The sequence below is a fragment of the Monodon monoceros genome, unplaced genomic scaffold, assembly GCF_005190385.1.
Source record: "Monodon monoceros isolate NGI ecotype Baffin Bay Population unplaced genomic scaffold, NGI_Narwhal_1 Super_Scaffold_19, whole genome shotgun sequence".
In the NCBI taxonomy this organism is placed as follows: domain Eukaryota; kingdom Metazoa; phylum Chordata; class Mammalia; order Artiodactyla; family Monodontidae; genus Monodon; species Monodon monoceros.
Window position 1 is genome coordinate 32,622,587 of NW_021703775.1, and position 15,401 is coordinate 32,637,987.

Below are 15,401 nucleotides of genomic sequence, written 5' to 3' on the forward strand. Positions count from 1 at the left end.
TTCTTATCAGCTCCACCCCTGGCTGAGCTCTTGAGGGCAGAGACAATGTCCTGTTAATCTCAGCACCCGCCACGTCCTGCTCACAGCTTAGGGGACATTAGGTGCTCAAGATTTTAAAACACACACGTGCACATGCATGCACACACAGAGCTTTTTCGGTCTGAAAAAGGATTCCATGTAATATGCTAGAAATATACAAAGATTTAAGGCAAGACCCGGAATAGAATAACAAAGAATTTCAGTGAAAGCTAGTAAAAATGTGGATTTTTTTTCATACTGTGGATTTTTTCATGAAAGGGGAAGGCACGCTAGTAGTTGGGTTTCCTTCTTCCCTTTGGAGTACGGCATGTTGTTTTTCAGTCTGCTGGATCACAGTCCTGTCATTGGTGGAAAAGTCACCTTTTATTTCATTGAAGCAACTTAATCAGTACAGGTATTAATTACCCTAGCAACTGCTTTGGAACAATAAGGCACTGTCTGGTGGCCAAGCAGGGAAAATCAAAGGAAAGCATCTCAGGATTCTAAGAGACCTTCACAACTTTGAGGACAGAGGACTATTCCCTTAGGAATCAGGACTCCTCCAGAAAAAATCTGGAGCTTTTTGAGAGAGGAACTTAGTTATTATATTCAATATAATTAAAGCAATTCCTTACCACATTTTGCAATGCAACGTGATTTACAAAGCAGAAATATAGTAATATCATTTAGAGACCAGGCAAAAGATCCATTTAAGATAAAAGATATGATGTTCTAGCTGTAGAGTCAGGATTATTAATCAAAGTACCTGGCAATTTGGTCGCTGATTTAGCGCCATCCCCATCGCACCCCACCACAACTCTCCGCTGGAGAATCCTTTTCAACTTGGGCATAAGTGTGGTACAACAGTGTGTCTCTATCTGGACTGTATTTTTATGGACATCTTGAATTCAATGTACCATAAAATCCTTAAACATTAAAGTCATAGCAGCACCCTTAACATGGCAATATTTTTACTGCAAGGAAACCAGAAAACAGGTTTATAATCGTCTCCTTAAGACTGTGGAGGGATGTGCAAAAAGAATTCATTCCCCCTTAATCGTAACAGTATATATCCTATTATAAAATGTGCCTAGAGTTGACTTCCTGCTCTGGTGTGAATCACAGCGGTGGCTGTCTTGGCAAGGTATGGCCCGTGTGTGTGTGACATACTGCAGGTACCAGCTGCAAAAAACTCACCATTGTCTTTCTGTAATGAAGTCAGTTGAAACAGTAAAGTGTCCTAAAGTGAATCCAAGTGTGCCTGGTGTCCAAAAGATCAATCATGTCATGGTGTTAGACAATTGGGTTTGCAATGCTACTAACTAGGGTACTTTTGTTTTTGTTTTTTAATAAAGTAATGCTAGTCTATTAAAATAAAGGAAATGTATTACAGCAAATATCGAATCAGACATTGTGACACAATGACAGGTCTGAATCACACAGAAGATTTCGTATTTAATTTCCAGTAAACCCCAGACTTTTGCTTTAGAGGAATTTTACTTGAAACAAGTGTCTCTGTCTTATATATTTTTTGCTAGTCTGAGATTCCACCCCTTCTATAGTGATTGTTATAGCCAACTCAGACTTTTTGTAGTGAAGGGAGTGGGTATTGAACCAGCTCACAATTTAATTTTTTTGCAAAAGACTTCCAGAAAATTTATTTTACTTTATGAGATTTTATAGTCATTTACTTGGATTTTCACATTTATTTCTTGTTCTTTTTCAAAGATGTTTTCTTCTAAAATGAAGATCCCATTCGTTTTCAAATGCTCCATGTGACAATGAAAAAGACTTTTTCTAAAAATAAGAAACCAAGCTGATGCCACCTTGATGGAAAAAAATATATAAAAATAGTAAATGGTTACATATAAATAATATGTCTATTAAACTAAGGTCCATCCATTTTGTTGAAATTCCTAAAATAATTTTTAAAAAATTTAAAAATTTTAAAGTTTTACTTTTTCCTTTAATGAATATTTCTTCATTTAGGGAAAACTAATTTTTTAAATGACAAATGTGAATTGAAATATAGAAAAAAGTTTGTTTGAATTTAATACATTTGAAAAGATTTTTAAAGTTTTCTTTGTAAACTTTGTATATGGAATTGTAAAAAGACACTAGATATATATTTTCCTACCCGACACATTTAGATGAATCGAGCTGAATGATTTTTAACATTAACCTTTTAAAACTTAACTTGGTAGTTACAGATGTTTTAATCTTTGGAAGTCATTACATGTTCATTTTCCTTTCAGCATTAATTATACATAATGACCTCCACCTAGCACATACTCTGGACAAAAACTACACTTATTTACATTTTCTAATGCTTTTAAAAATAAAAATAGCTTTCATTATTAACAATAAGGGCAAATCTTCAACTATTAAAATCTTGGTATTTTTGAAGACTTGTCTTCGGCTATTCTAACTAGAAAATTCTATCACAAATAAAACTGTTTCATAAATTCTCCGAATAATAGCTTAATTACTTATAAAATCTGGAAACAATTAGTTTATCATCCTTTGAAGTAAGTAAGGCAACTTGCCAGGCTGAGAGCAAAGCGCTTGTCACTTTTTCATGTAATGAGCTTAGTTTCTTTTTGTTATTTCAGATTATTTGGAAAAGGAAACTCAGTCGAATACACTTTAATGTTCAGAAGATTAGAAGTTGAATCATTCACTTCATAAATGGCTTCTGCAATAACAATAAAGTACCGAAAGAAATACTGAAGGCTCTGAAGATTATAATTTATGTGCTTATGGAAATCATTGAAACAGATATTCTGGTGAAAAGATGAAGTTGTGCTTGAGTGACACCGAGATTGTAAAAGATTGACGAGGACCGTCCTCGTTCTCAGCCTCATAATATCATCCCTCGAACAAACCACCAAATTACTGCAACAGACTCTTCTCTCTCTAAGAAGCTTCTTGCTCTCTTTCTCTCCTTACCTGCCCCCACCCCATCCCTTCTACTTCCCGCTGCCTCTTGGTCTCTATCTCCACCCCACCCCATCCCTGCCTCCACACACACCCTTCTCCCTCACCCCACCCGACAGCCCCTCCCTTTTCCTCTGCGACTCTCTTTTTCATCGCGGTTCACTGTCAGGTGTCTTCATCCTGACCAAACATATCAAAGGAAGTTCTGAATATAAGTAGTTATTGTGAGACTGACACACTCTATGTCTGAAATTACTCCCCACCCCAAAAAATGAGGAAAAAGGGAAAAAAGTATCGGAAGAGAATGCTGACTTCAACCTGGCAGGCTCCGATCCGCCTGAGTTGTCGTCGAGCGCAGGTGAGAGGTGAGAAGCGTTCGGAGGCCGCCTTGTTCAAGGCCAGCCGGGTGAATATTCTTGCAGCCATTGCGTCAGATGGAGCCAATACCTGAGGTCGCCCTCTCCCTTCTGCCCTCGCCGGTCAACGAGCAAGGTCATCTATAATTCCATCACCTGACTCTAGGATTGTTTACCCTGCGCAGGGGAGAGAAACTGAGGGCCAAGAAAAGCAGACAGGTCCAAGAGCCAGGAGGCTCCCCCTGGGACCTGTCCAGCTGGTAAGGGCCCGTACCAGATCGAGGACAGCAAACTTTTTGCATCATTTTGCATATTTCGAAATGATATTAACATAGTTCCGATACCGCCCCCCTACTGGAAGTCGTAATTGCAACTCACCCTTCCCTTTGTCGGCGAGAATCGCTTTAAGCAGTCCCAGCAAGTCAACCTACTTTGGGGACGCATTTTGCATTTTTCATTGCCCCTCACCTTTCCCCAAACCTATATGTCAAGGAATAGGGAGTTGAGACATGACACATTAATGTTTTTATCAGGGGACGCTCTCTGCTCCCACAGAAAAGGAGGGAGACTGGGAGGAAGGGGGGGGGCGCTGAGAAGACATCACTCCGCAGCTCCTGCGGAAATTCATATTCAGTGCATGTTCCTCTCTCACCTGAAATAAATTCTGCAGGCCTACCCACACAAACCCCTAGCACTTATTTATTTGCATGTCATGCTTTTAATATGGTAGAAGGCAAGACGGATCTTTGAGGAGGGGAGATGAGTCTCACCTTTCAGATTCGCTCTCTTAAATAAAAAAAGAATTGTCCGGCTGGGCGCCTAATAATTTATCTTGAGTTTGTGGTCATTATCTCTATTATATAGACCTGGCAATAAATAAATCGGGTAGTTACTACCCAACAATAAAACCGTACTGTATGGGACACGTTACTATTACTTTCTTAATAATCCGCGGTTTCTTTCACTTTAAATCTTCCCAGTCTCGTCTTCCCTCTTGTCTACAAGGATCTATCTTCACCCCTTGAGGTACCAGACCGCTCGGTTCATTTTTATATTTTGTGAACACAGTAAGTTTTCCTGTCTAGACTTTCTGTTTTTCCTCCTATTTCTAGGCTGCCTAATCTGCTTCAAGACAAAGGGTCGACCCGGATCAAATATCTTCCCCCCCCCCTTTAACCGCCTGGTGCGTCCACTTTAATGAAGATCGACCCCCTCGCGGCAGCCACCCTTGGGGTCTCTAGGAGAAAGGGAGCTACGCAGAGCCCGGGGGACCCAGCCGGGGGAAGATGGTCGGCGCCCCCATCCGTGGGCACGCCCTTGGGTGCGCACGGAGCCCAGAGGCTGATCTGGAAAGACTCTGCCTGGGCCATTTCTCCCTCTCACGGCCCTCACCCCGATTCTTGCTGGTGTGCCTGCCCACACAGAGATTTCGGGGTGGGGGCGTCCCGTCCCTCCGACTTCCCCCGGCTCGCCCTCCGCCCGGGCATAGCGCGCCACACGCGGACAAGAGCGCGAGCAGCCTAGACCCGCCGGAGAAGTCGGTCCTCACTCTTCTGCCGGCTCCTCTGCGCCCGCAGGCATTAAAACCTCACCGAGAGGGCTCGGCCCGGAGGCGCGGACGCGGAGTTGGGCTGGGGGTGCGGGCGCTCCTCTCAGGTGCCCAGACTTGCGGCTGGCGGGAGAGGCTGCACGCGCTCCCATCCGGCCTGGGCTCTCGCACCTGAGGCTCGCCTCCTCTGCTACGGCGAGGTGCGCCTCTCTCACCCCGAGCCCGAACCCCAGCCGGGCCCGAGGCGCAATCTGTTCCCGGCCAGAGCCTTCCAGAGTCCCAGGGCCCCCGCGCCCCCCCCCCCACCCGCAGCCCTGCCGGGAGGATGCGCCCCCAGCCTACGCCCGGCCGGCGCCTTCCAAAACCACCGCCACACTCGCTTTCACGCCAGCGCGAAAAGTGACGCGTACCGGCAAAGCGGTCAGCAAATGACCATCTTATCCGCGAAGCGGGGGAAATCGGAGGAGGGAGTGGGGGGGTGGGGGGAGAAAGGGGCAAAGGGGCAGTGGTAAGCTGGGGAAAGAAAACAAACAGTCCTGCGTCGCTTCCCCTTTTGTCTTTATACTGCTTGTGTCAAGAAATCAACTTAATCACCGCAAGCCCCCACCAGGCTTGTTTTTGTTTGTGTGACTTAGATCACAGATAGAACTCGAGACCAAATCTCTGAGTGTGTGTTAAGAGAGAAAAGAAGCCGCGCGCCAGGCTACTGATGATGAAGGGACGATGAACTTCTCACCTTTCTTTAACTCACAAAAAACACGTCCTTTTTAAAAAATCCACGCCGCCGTGGGTGTGTGTTTCACTGTTAATTGCGTTTTGCTGGGATGATCTTTTACGACTGGAAAACAAACGGCTGGGAAAATATTCACATTTGGGACAGAAAACATTTTTTATTTATATCTTTGACATTTAAAAGAGCAGAATTAATTTGTCCCGTCTACATTAGCATTGAGAGAAAGTTTCAGAAATCTAACAAGGGGGAAGGGGGGGAAGAAAAAAGAAAGCGAATAGAAGAAAGGAAAAAGAAAAGCTAGGCTTGGTTTTTCCTGTTTCAGACCTGTAATCAATCATTGAAATAGGAAGCAGCAAAATTGTAAAGATTCGATAGATTAAAATGCAAATGAAAGGTAGAAAAAGAAACATTAACATGACGATCAAAGATTTAATAACCGTAAATCAAGTTTTTTTTTCTGTTGCAGCTGCAGTTTGTGTGTGTTTATGTTTTAATCATGTTCGTTCCATAAATAAATAATATCTGAAACGAAACTAATTTTTCATTATTTTAACCGTGGGCTATAACAGTAAATATTAAAAATAGAAAACGTACAGGATGCCACATCCCCAACCAAATAAGAGAAAGATTTGTGTTGATTGGTTAAAATCAAGGCGTTTCATTTGTGTGTTTTGGAAAATCAGAGTAGTATGCTAAAATATTCTATCTCAACTGACAAAGCCCAAAGTTTTATTTTCCCTTTAATATTTTATGTTAACGACAAGACACCATTTATAGTAAATATATGCGTGGCTGCATATCCATTTCAGTCTGAGCATTTTCAAAGAACGAAAGTGCCACAATATTTAAACAATACAAAACACATACTATTTCAAAGTGATTTAACAGAATTCCTGGGAAATAATACTTTTTAGAAGAATCTGCCCTAGAGAAAAATTAAATGATGGTTCGACACAATTAAAACTTTTTTAAAGCTTTATTATTAAAGTTCTTTTTCCAAAGGGGAGTATTTTTGCCCTTCATTTGCTATCATTCGATTTAAGGTCTTATGTCAAGGTGTCAAATTATCGGGACACACTATTTTATTTAACTAGTCCTCATTTTCTTATATGGTGAAGGTTTTTCATTTAGATCTTTTATTTAAAATATTGATTTACATTATTTAGAAATTATTTCTAGAACTTTTAAAATAAACAACTGGTCCTAGTCTTTTCTTTTTTCTCTTTTTGGTAGTCTTATTAACATGGAAGAATTCATCTTCAGAAGACTGGAAACTTATTTTTGGTAATACAGCCTTGCAATGTTTAAAATAAGCTCTTTGCTTAATTTTGTCTTTGAAGGAGTTACTCACCCTAATGTACTGAGATGATGAATTTAAATTGTCTCCATTTCTCCTCTTTCCACAAATTAAAATGATAACCAACCCTGGGATACTTGTTTCTTTTATAAAACCTTTCAGTTAAATGTGAGCTAAGTTGATGTCTACTCCCTCCATCCCAGCCACACAAGCACAGTTTTCACTGTGACAGTCCAATAATGCATTTAGTTTAAAATTACACTTGGACCTTTCCTCCTTTGTGTTTTTTCATTTACTTCAGTGCAACAAGATGACTTGATTTTCTTGGGATTACATGAACTCCATTCAGTGTTACTGGGACATTTCTGCTCAACTAAATACTTGCCTTAATAGACAAATGAACTTTTTATTTGCTGGAGTTTGTAGAAGGCTTCAGATACAGAGCGTGCAACTGATTTAGTTATTGTTGTGAGAATCGAACAGGCACAAAAGTCATTTATCTAAAACGAAGAGATATGACTCTGTAAAAGGCAGAAGCAAGGGCAGAATCATGGGGAATTATTTCAGTTTATAGCTCTTATTAATTAAACCGGATGTGGTTTCATTCTGATCTTTTAGTACCGACCTTGTTAAATGCTCCCAGATACCTTTCCCCCCTCACCCCAATTTTTTCATTCATTGGATAACTTGGGTCCCTTGTTGATGGGGGTTGCTTTTCCTACATTATCTCACTAAGCAGTTGCAGTGTAAAACTGCGCGCATCTTCAGACGATCACACCCTCGCACCCCTCCCGAAAAAAAAAAAAAAAGGAAAAAGAAAAAGAAACGCTTTTCCCATTCAGTTTTAGCATCTTGTTTCGTTGAAATGCAAGACAGGTACTTGATTTAGCATTTAAGCAAAAGGTTACACAAACCGCGTTTTAAAAAGTGTTGGGATGTCCGACAGGGTCAGCCCCAGATCAGATCATTTTTTGAATGCAGACCTAAAGATAATGAGTACTTGTTGTATTAAAGGGGACAAACAGTACTTTGGCTTCCTCTGACCCCAGAATGCACGGCTCGGTTTCATTGATCATCCTCCTTTATGAGATAATGCAATTACAAACATCAATAAGGGGCTGCAAGGGGAATCATTATGCGGTGACAGTGATAAATGACGGTGCAGAAATAGCATGCTTTTTCCCCCCTAACAATCCAGGAGCCCAGGGGCTCCTGGGGCTGAACACAGTCGCCAAGGAAACAGATGACATCCCAAACGGCACCAAAGGAAAAAAAATGAACAGTCTTTCTTTGCCTTTCACTCTTTTCTGTCTTCCAAAGAGTTAGTTTTGGCTCAAGCAGCAGCTGCCACACAGGCATTTCGTTATTTCAGACATTAAAGACTGGAGCGGGCGGTGGGAGTCTCCTCTTCCATCCCCACCCCCACTAGATAACACACAAAGCTCGCTGTTCACAGTTTAGGACTACCTGAAAATGCATGTTTTGAAAATCAGATGGGGTGGTGGTGGTGAGGGAAACGGGGTTTACACAGCCATCGCGTTGTTTTCCCCGCTTGCATGATTGTCCGGTGGAAACTGAGTCTCCAGAACAAGCTGGCGCCTCGTGGGTCTGCCAGTAAGGACTGGGGCGCGTGGCTCGCCTCCATCTCCCTGCGGTGTCAGACGCTGCTCGATGCCAAGGCAGGAGGGTGGTGTTGGGGGGGTGGGTGGGAATGGGGAGCAAGCGTCTGCGAGGGATGTTTGCCGCTTCGCTGACTTTCTTTGAATTGGAATTATCAATGGGCGCAGGGATCTCCCCTAGATCGAGGAATCCGGTTGTCTAAAGGCCCCAGGGTGCCCTCGGCAAGTGGCTTCAAGAGGGCTTCGCTGAGCGATCCCCATCCACCCATGACCCCGCTGGTGGGTGAAGTAGCCGGGCGCCAAAAGGTGATGGGTTACCCGCACTGCGTGCTGGACCTGCGGCTGCGAGGCGGGGGTGGGGGTGGGGGTGTGTGTGCCTGGGGACACTTGGAAGGGAAGGGCAACTCGCCACTTTGGGGGGAAGGAGGAGGAAGAGAGCGCGGAAATGCGAGGGGGTAGCCCCAAGAAGAAAATAGAAGGGAGGGGAGGAAGAGAGCGAGCGAGCGCAATCCCACCCTTCGAGAAGGTCGCCATCCCGAAGAAGGCAGACACAGGGTCCCCTGACCCCTGCGGGAAACGCCCCGGCGTGGAACGCGGGACCCCTGCGCAGCTTACCCTGCCACTCGAAGCCCCCCGCCCTGAGAAGCCGGCCGGGCGGGTGCGGGAGCAGGTGACTTTATTCACTGCTTCCCCAATCAGCGAGGTCCCGGGACTCATTTTCCGCCTGGAGATTAAGATCATTGCTCGCGTAATGAACTTAATGCTTTAGGGTAGAGGTGAGTGTGTCTGCGAGTGGGCAGGGGTAGGAATTACCGACCCGATCAATGGGAGACTGGCTTAAAACTAAATCCCTTTTCTCCAGGGCTTCAGCGCCTGGGTTTCCCCGCGGTGGGCTGAGCGCGCCGGGCGGGTAGTAGGCAGGACGCGGAAGGGCGACCCCAGGGCGCGGCCCGCCGTAACTGAGACCCTCAAATGCCCCTCATCTCCCCACCAAGATCCCCGGGATACCCGTTTTTAGGGCAAAGACTCTTAAAAGCTCAAATGTTGGCTAACTGCTCAGTATGTTGGGTTTTTTGTTTTTGTTTTTCCTTTACAGCTCCGCCTTGGGAGAGAACGTTACGGACTCGTTGGCAGGCAGATGGGGCCAAAATGAGACCCCACCCCACCCCACCTCCCCGCCATCAGCGACCCCCTCAAGGGGCGATTTCCCATTCTCTCTCCTTCACCGTTCTGTCCTGGGCCCTGGGATTCCCAACCTCGTGTAGACTCCGCACCTGGCCAATTGAGTGCCACGGGCTGCCCCACAGTCAAGTGGGTGAGGGGTGGCCCAGGAGAGGGGAGTGAAACGAGGTGAAATGACTGGCCAGGCAGGGCGCCCCACGACCCCATTCCACGCCACTCCACCCGGCGTCCAAGCGCCTACCCGGGAGTTCTGCATCGGCAGGTTTTTACTGTTTTCACTTGGGCCGAGGACCTGCTGGGATCCGAAAGGCAGGAGAAAGTTTGCGGAGGCTTTAAAGTGATCCCGAGGAGCTCCTGCCTAAGGCGTCGGGGTGCTGCCCACGGCTCCCCAGTTGCGCCTGGCGGGCGCTAGCCAGGTCCCAAGTGGCCCCGGGTCCCAAGTTCTCGCAGTCCTGCTCCCGGAGTCGCGGCGGGACTCGGACGCAGAGTCCATCAAGAAGCCTCTCGTCTACCACAAAGCACCCCGAGCCGAGCCGTTCAGAGGGAAGGGGGCCCGGAGTCCCCCAGGAGGTACCTCTCCACAACCTTCTGCGCAGACCCGGGGTCGCCACGTCTCCAGAGACGAAGTCTGCAGCCCCTTAGACTTGACTTTCCTGTTGGGTTGGGGAGGAGGTAGGAGGCTATTGGAGGTGCCGGAACCGATCCCTCACCCCCCACCCCCAGGGTGCTCTGGGCTCTACGCAGAGACCTGTCCGCCCTGCACCCGCCCAGGACTCAGGATTAGGACGCAGGGGCCGCCGCGCTCAGGCCCGGATCCTCGCAGCTACCGCCGCGGCCCGCGGGATTTCTCGGCGCGCGGAGGCGGGCCCAGCCGCAGCCCCAGCCCCAGCCCCAGGCCACCGGCATCTCCCCTCCCGCCCCGGCCGCAGACTCGGGGGACGCTGCGCACAGCAACCAACCCTGCGCGCAAAGTCTGCGCGCCGCCTGGGAGACGCGGGAGGGAGGGAGGGGGCGGGTGGCGCTGGTGTTTTTGCTTTTCAGAACAAAGTTTCCTAGTAGGCGCCTAGTTCCTGGGGTCGGAGCCTCCCACCTCCGCTTCTTCCTCTCCCTTCTCCCGGCCCCCTAGAGCAGAGCGAGCCGGAGCCTCCGCCCGGGCCTGGCCGCCGCTCGTCCCCTCCCCCGGCGGGGACGCTCGCGCCCCGAGCGCCGCCCTCCCCACCCCGTCCCCGGGCTCCGCGGGGGTGCCTCTCCCCGGGACGAAGCTCTCCGGCTGGGCGCACTGGAAGGAGACACCCGTTGCTTCCTGAGGAACTCCTAATACCATCCATACAGCTTTAATGCGTTTATAATTCGATAAGTGATTTCAATTTGAAATTGTTAGTAACTAATTTTATGGGTAATTTTTCCACATCAAATATTTAAGCATCAGATTAAGGGAGCCAGTTCCGACACAGGATAATAAGGGGGTTTCCCCCCACCCCTCGCGACCCCCGCCTCCCTCGGATTCCTACCGAGTCGTTTTTCCAAATCCCCAAAAGATGGCAGTCGAAGCCGACATTCTTCTTTTCCAGCGGCTCTGCGAAGGGGGGGGGGGAGAAAGAGGGAAGGAGGGAGAGAAAGAGGGGGAGGGAGAGGCAGAGGGAGAAGGAAAGAGAGACGGTGAAAGGAGAGGGAGAAACTAGACGTTGCACGGACTTTTTCAAAGTAATTCTTTCACACGTTTCTAAAACAGGCAAGAATCAGTGGTGTATTTCCTGGAAGTGCCCAGGCAGAAAAGAAAGCCAAAAAACGTGCCTTGTGGGCTCAGAGCTGGGGATGTGAGAAACTCAGCGCTTTCAAAGTAAACCCTCAATTCAGAGCAGAAGCAGGAGTGGGGAGACTGGGAGAGGGACAGACTGGCTTTTTGATAGTTCTTTGTATTAACATTATATACAAATACTATACAGCTCAGCAACGTGTTTCCTTGACAGAACTCTGCCAGTTACCTAGTGGGGGGGGAGGGGAGAAGAGGTGGGGAGGGGAAAGGTGATGGGTGGGGGCGGGCTGCTGTGGGCGGAGGGAAGGCTGGGGCCAGAAGCGGATGAATTGCAGACCAGTTGCCAAAACTTTTTTTTTTTTTTCCTGCTGCTGCTGCGGCTGCCTTTGCTGCTGCCTTTGCTTTGAATGTGGGTAACTAGGAAACAGCAAGCCGTCTGAGAAGACGGAATTTCCAACGTGTAAAATGTTCTTAACGGAACCATTGAGCGAGTGCAATAAGGCGTGAGGGGGAACTAATCTTCCCATTTAAATGTTTGTGGCAATTTTATCTAAATGAATTTTAATGCTAAACGAGGGTAATTCCCCATTTGTAGCGCGTTTACTTCTCTTTCCTGTGCTTCTAAAGCAGTCGAACATCATGCAATGAACAATAACAATAAAAATACTGTCAAGGCATATTATTCATTTCGAATGTGTTATAATTGCAGCTGATTAAATACGATAGGGGAATTTTAAAATTTTTTTCGGAAAAGTATTTAAATCATATTAAAAAGTAGTCTCATTCAACCGGCGCCCACCACCCCCACCCCCCGCAAATAAAAATAAAAATCAGGTACAATTGCGTGCCCTTGTTTAGAAGAGGGCGTTTTGTTTTTGCCTTTTAAGAAACATCAAAAACACTCTCAGCACCTCTATTATTTCCGTCTTTCGGTTAAGGGTCCTCAATAACCTCGGAGCTGGCTCTGAAATTTGCAAGAGGAAAAGCTGAAATAGCATTAAGGGGGAGGTAGGGGTGCCCAGGCAGGGGGAAAAAGGACCCGCCGACAGCAACGCTCACACAAAACCGGCACGCAGAGGGGGGAACGCAGGGAAAGAACACAGGTGGTTTTATTTTTTCTAATTCACTGAACACTAATGATCTTGATTCTCCATAGCCTCCATATTCCCTAATTCTCCTTCACTAGTACCCTTCTTCTCCTAGTGCCTGCCCCCCCCCTCCCTCCCTCCCTCCCTCCTCTTTCTTTCCCTCCCCCACCCGGCAAGAGCTTCCTCAAGAATAAAGGCTGAAAATAACCAACTCACCCGGGCACGGACTGGAGAGGAGGGGCAAATCGATGGTTAGTTTATAAAGTTTATTATTAATTTTTAAAGTAAATAAATGGTTGTTAACTGCTAGTAACCACCTATCAAAAGAGAATTATTTCACGAATAGGGACTATTTATGTAGACGAAGAATTGCCACTGGGTCCAAATAGGAAATTGAAACAATCCCATAGATTTGGGGAGGGGGAGGGCGGAGGCGCGGAGAGGCTGCAGAAGGGTGAGCCTCGCTCCCTTTCTGCTGATCCACGTGTTCGGAAACAAGGCCCCATAAACAAAAGGTGAGAGAGTGCTCTGCCGCTCCAGCAGGTGAGTCAGTCAATCACACGTCACCTAGTAAACCCAACCCACAGCTGGTTTCTCTTCTCAAATAGAAAATAGAATTGTTCAGGGCGGGTTTATAGGGTGACATGGGCCTGAATGTCAGGCTTGAGTTTAAGGCACTCTCCTCCAACCCATCCTTTGTTTACAAAGCAGTCACTACTAAAAGCCTGATTTTTTAAAACGGATTTGCCTTAATTAAAATATTTGTATATTTTCCTTAGCTTTGGGGAGCACTTTTCATAGCCGCAATTTTATTTCAATGAAATTATAAGCTATTACAGCTTAAACATGTTATTTTGTACCATCTAGCTGGCTGCCATGCAGAAATTCTGTACAGCTGTTCTGGAAAATTGGTTAATAACCAGTTTTATCCAATGAGAACATAGAGCATATTTATAAAAATTAGATTTTGAAGTCTGGTCTCTTCCATTCATGTAGTTAATTTCCTAATAAACATATACTGCTCATCCTAGGTAACATCCTTAGTGAAAGATGTAACTCAGTCCTTAGGTTTGCCATTAGGTGCAAGAATAATTTCACTGATATTAAATGAGTAATTCTGTTGGCTGTAATCGGAGTCTACAGTTAGTTTAGTGCCCTTAGGCCTTACATTTGCTGATATTAGTTCATTAAGTCAGCTTAAAGAAATCAGTGCCTATTATTAAATAATTTACTTTGTGGTTCAAATTTTCAAATGCATATGTATCTTAGGGAGCTAAAATTAAGTTTTATATTTACTGCATTGATCATGAAAAATTTGGGGGGCAGTAAACAAATTTTTCAAGCAGTGGAGTCAGCATGACAAAAATAATCTTATTTTTATTTTAGATTCAGATTTCATTACTGCACTCAAACGACTACAACTGGGCTTGGCGTTATTATACAATCCAAACTGTTTCCGTCAGAAACGCTAAGACTCAGTGTGCAATGATTGTTATTAATAATTAGCTCCTTGGTTTCTTGATAGAAAAAGGCTATCAACAAGCATTTGTTTATCCACAACAAAAAGTATAATTAGCTTATCCCACTTAGTAAATCTTGTATGCATGCCAACTCATACCAAACTGCTACTTTTACAAAAAAAAAATTGCAATAATACAGTTCATTTTTCCAGTCCTTTTTGCACAAAATTTATTTACAATGTCTACATAAATGCTTCAAGGTGGGACTATGGAAAAATACACACATGACCGATGCTTTGCTCAGAAATAAAGTCAACATATTAAAAATAAATCTTCAGTTTATGTTTTTGAGCTGCATGAAACAGGAAGTGATGTATAAGGTGGTGGTTTTTGCATGGGGACAGTGATGCTTGATGTGACACTTAGGCTTCTAAACACACGGCCTTTTGGTTTCCATGCCTCCTCCTACCAGTCTCCTTAAGACACGGCCTGCAACGGGTGATTAATCATTGTTGATGACTGCAGTTTTTCCCATCCTTCCCGATTTACATCTGTTCAGGCCAATTCAAATATGGTGAGTAAATGAATTAGACATGCAAATTCAAGCCCCAGGCTAGAGAGAGGGAGAGAGAGGAAAAGAGAGAGAGAGAGAGAGAAAGAGAGAGAGCGCGCATGGCTGAAATCCTAGGCGAGAAGAAGGATTCTTCTGCCTGATAGTTATTTTAATGCTCTAAAAATCCTGCAAATCAGACCTTCCCGTCCCTTGCAGGATAACTGTAAGGCTTTTTAATGTAAGGAGGCTTCTGGAGGAAGTGAAGAGCTATGGAAACAACACACATAGTGTGGAAAAATTTCACATTTTTTTTAAAAAATCTATAAGAAACAACGTAATATGGATAACAGTATAATAGCATTTACAATAGTTCACTCTTTGTTCTCTTAATGTCTTATATAGTTATTTAGCATGTCCCCCAGATTGACTTCGGTTGGTATTTCCTGCTTTTTTTAAGAGTCCCTATGAAGAATTAGGGATGCTCCTTGGTCCAAAGTAGATGCCAAGAACGGAACTCCACAGTCATTGCAGAAAAAACATGATTTGAAATCAGTCACCATTGCAGACAATGCATATTCCCTTAAGCTACTGAGCATGAATGTCCATGACTTGTCCACTCATTGTTGGGTCTCCTGTATTAAGAACCGTGGGGCTTGATGCTGACATTGGCATTCCAGGGTGGGGCGGTCCTCCATGCATCATCACTGTTGGGTGGTGAGGGTGTCCAGGAATGTACGTATGCATGGGGGGCCCATGACGCAGCTGAGCAGGATGGGGGGGCATCTGGGGTTGGGTATAACTTGGCTGTCCCATACTCACACCCATTGGACCACCCCGGGCTACATACTCCCCT

General features: G+C 45.5%; 1 protein-coding gene across 3 annotated transcripts in view; it reads right to left on the reverse strand.

Moving 5' to 3' along the window:
- Positions 1–13,899: 13,899 nt before the first annotated feature.
- The window catches only part of MEIS1 (Meis homeobox 1), a 137,623-nt gene continuing 136,121 nt past the window's right edge, over positions 13,900–15,401 (reverse strand). For 2 of the 3 annotated variants that reach the window (XM_029231670.1, XM_029231669.1), the window contains exon 12: positions 13,900–15,401. This exon is cut by the window's right edge and continues 16 nt beyond it. In XM_029231670.1, the coding sequence (XP_029087503.1) occupies positions 15,134–15,401 (268 nt within the window). In that variant the 3' untranslated portion in view covers positions 13,900–15,133. The other variant, XM_029231671.1, reaches the window with a different exon arrangement.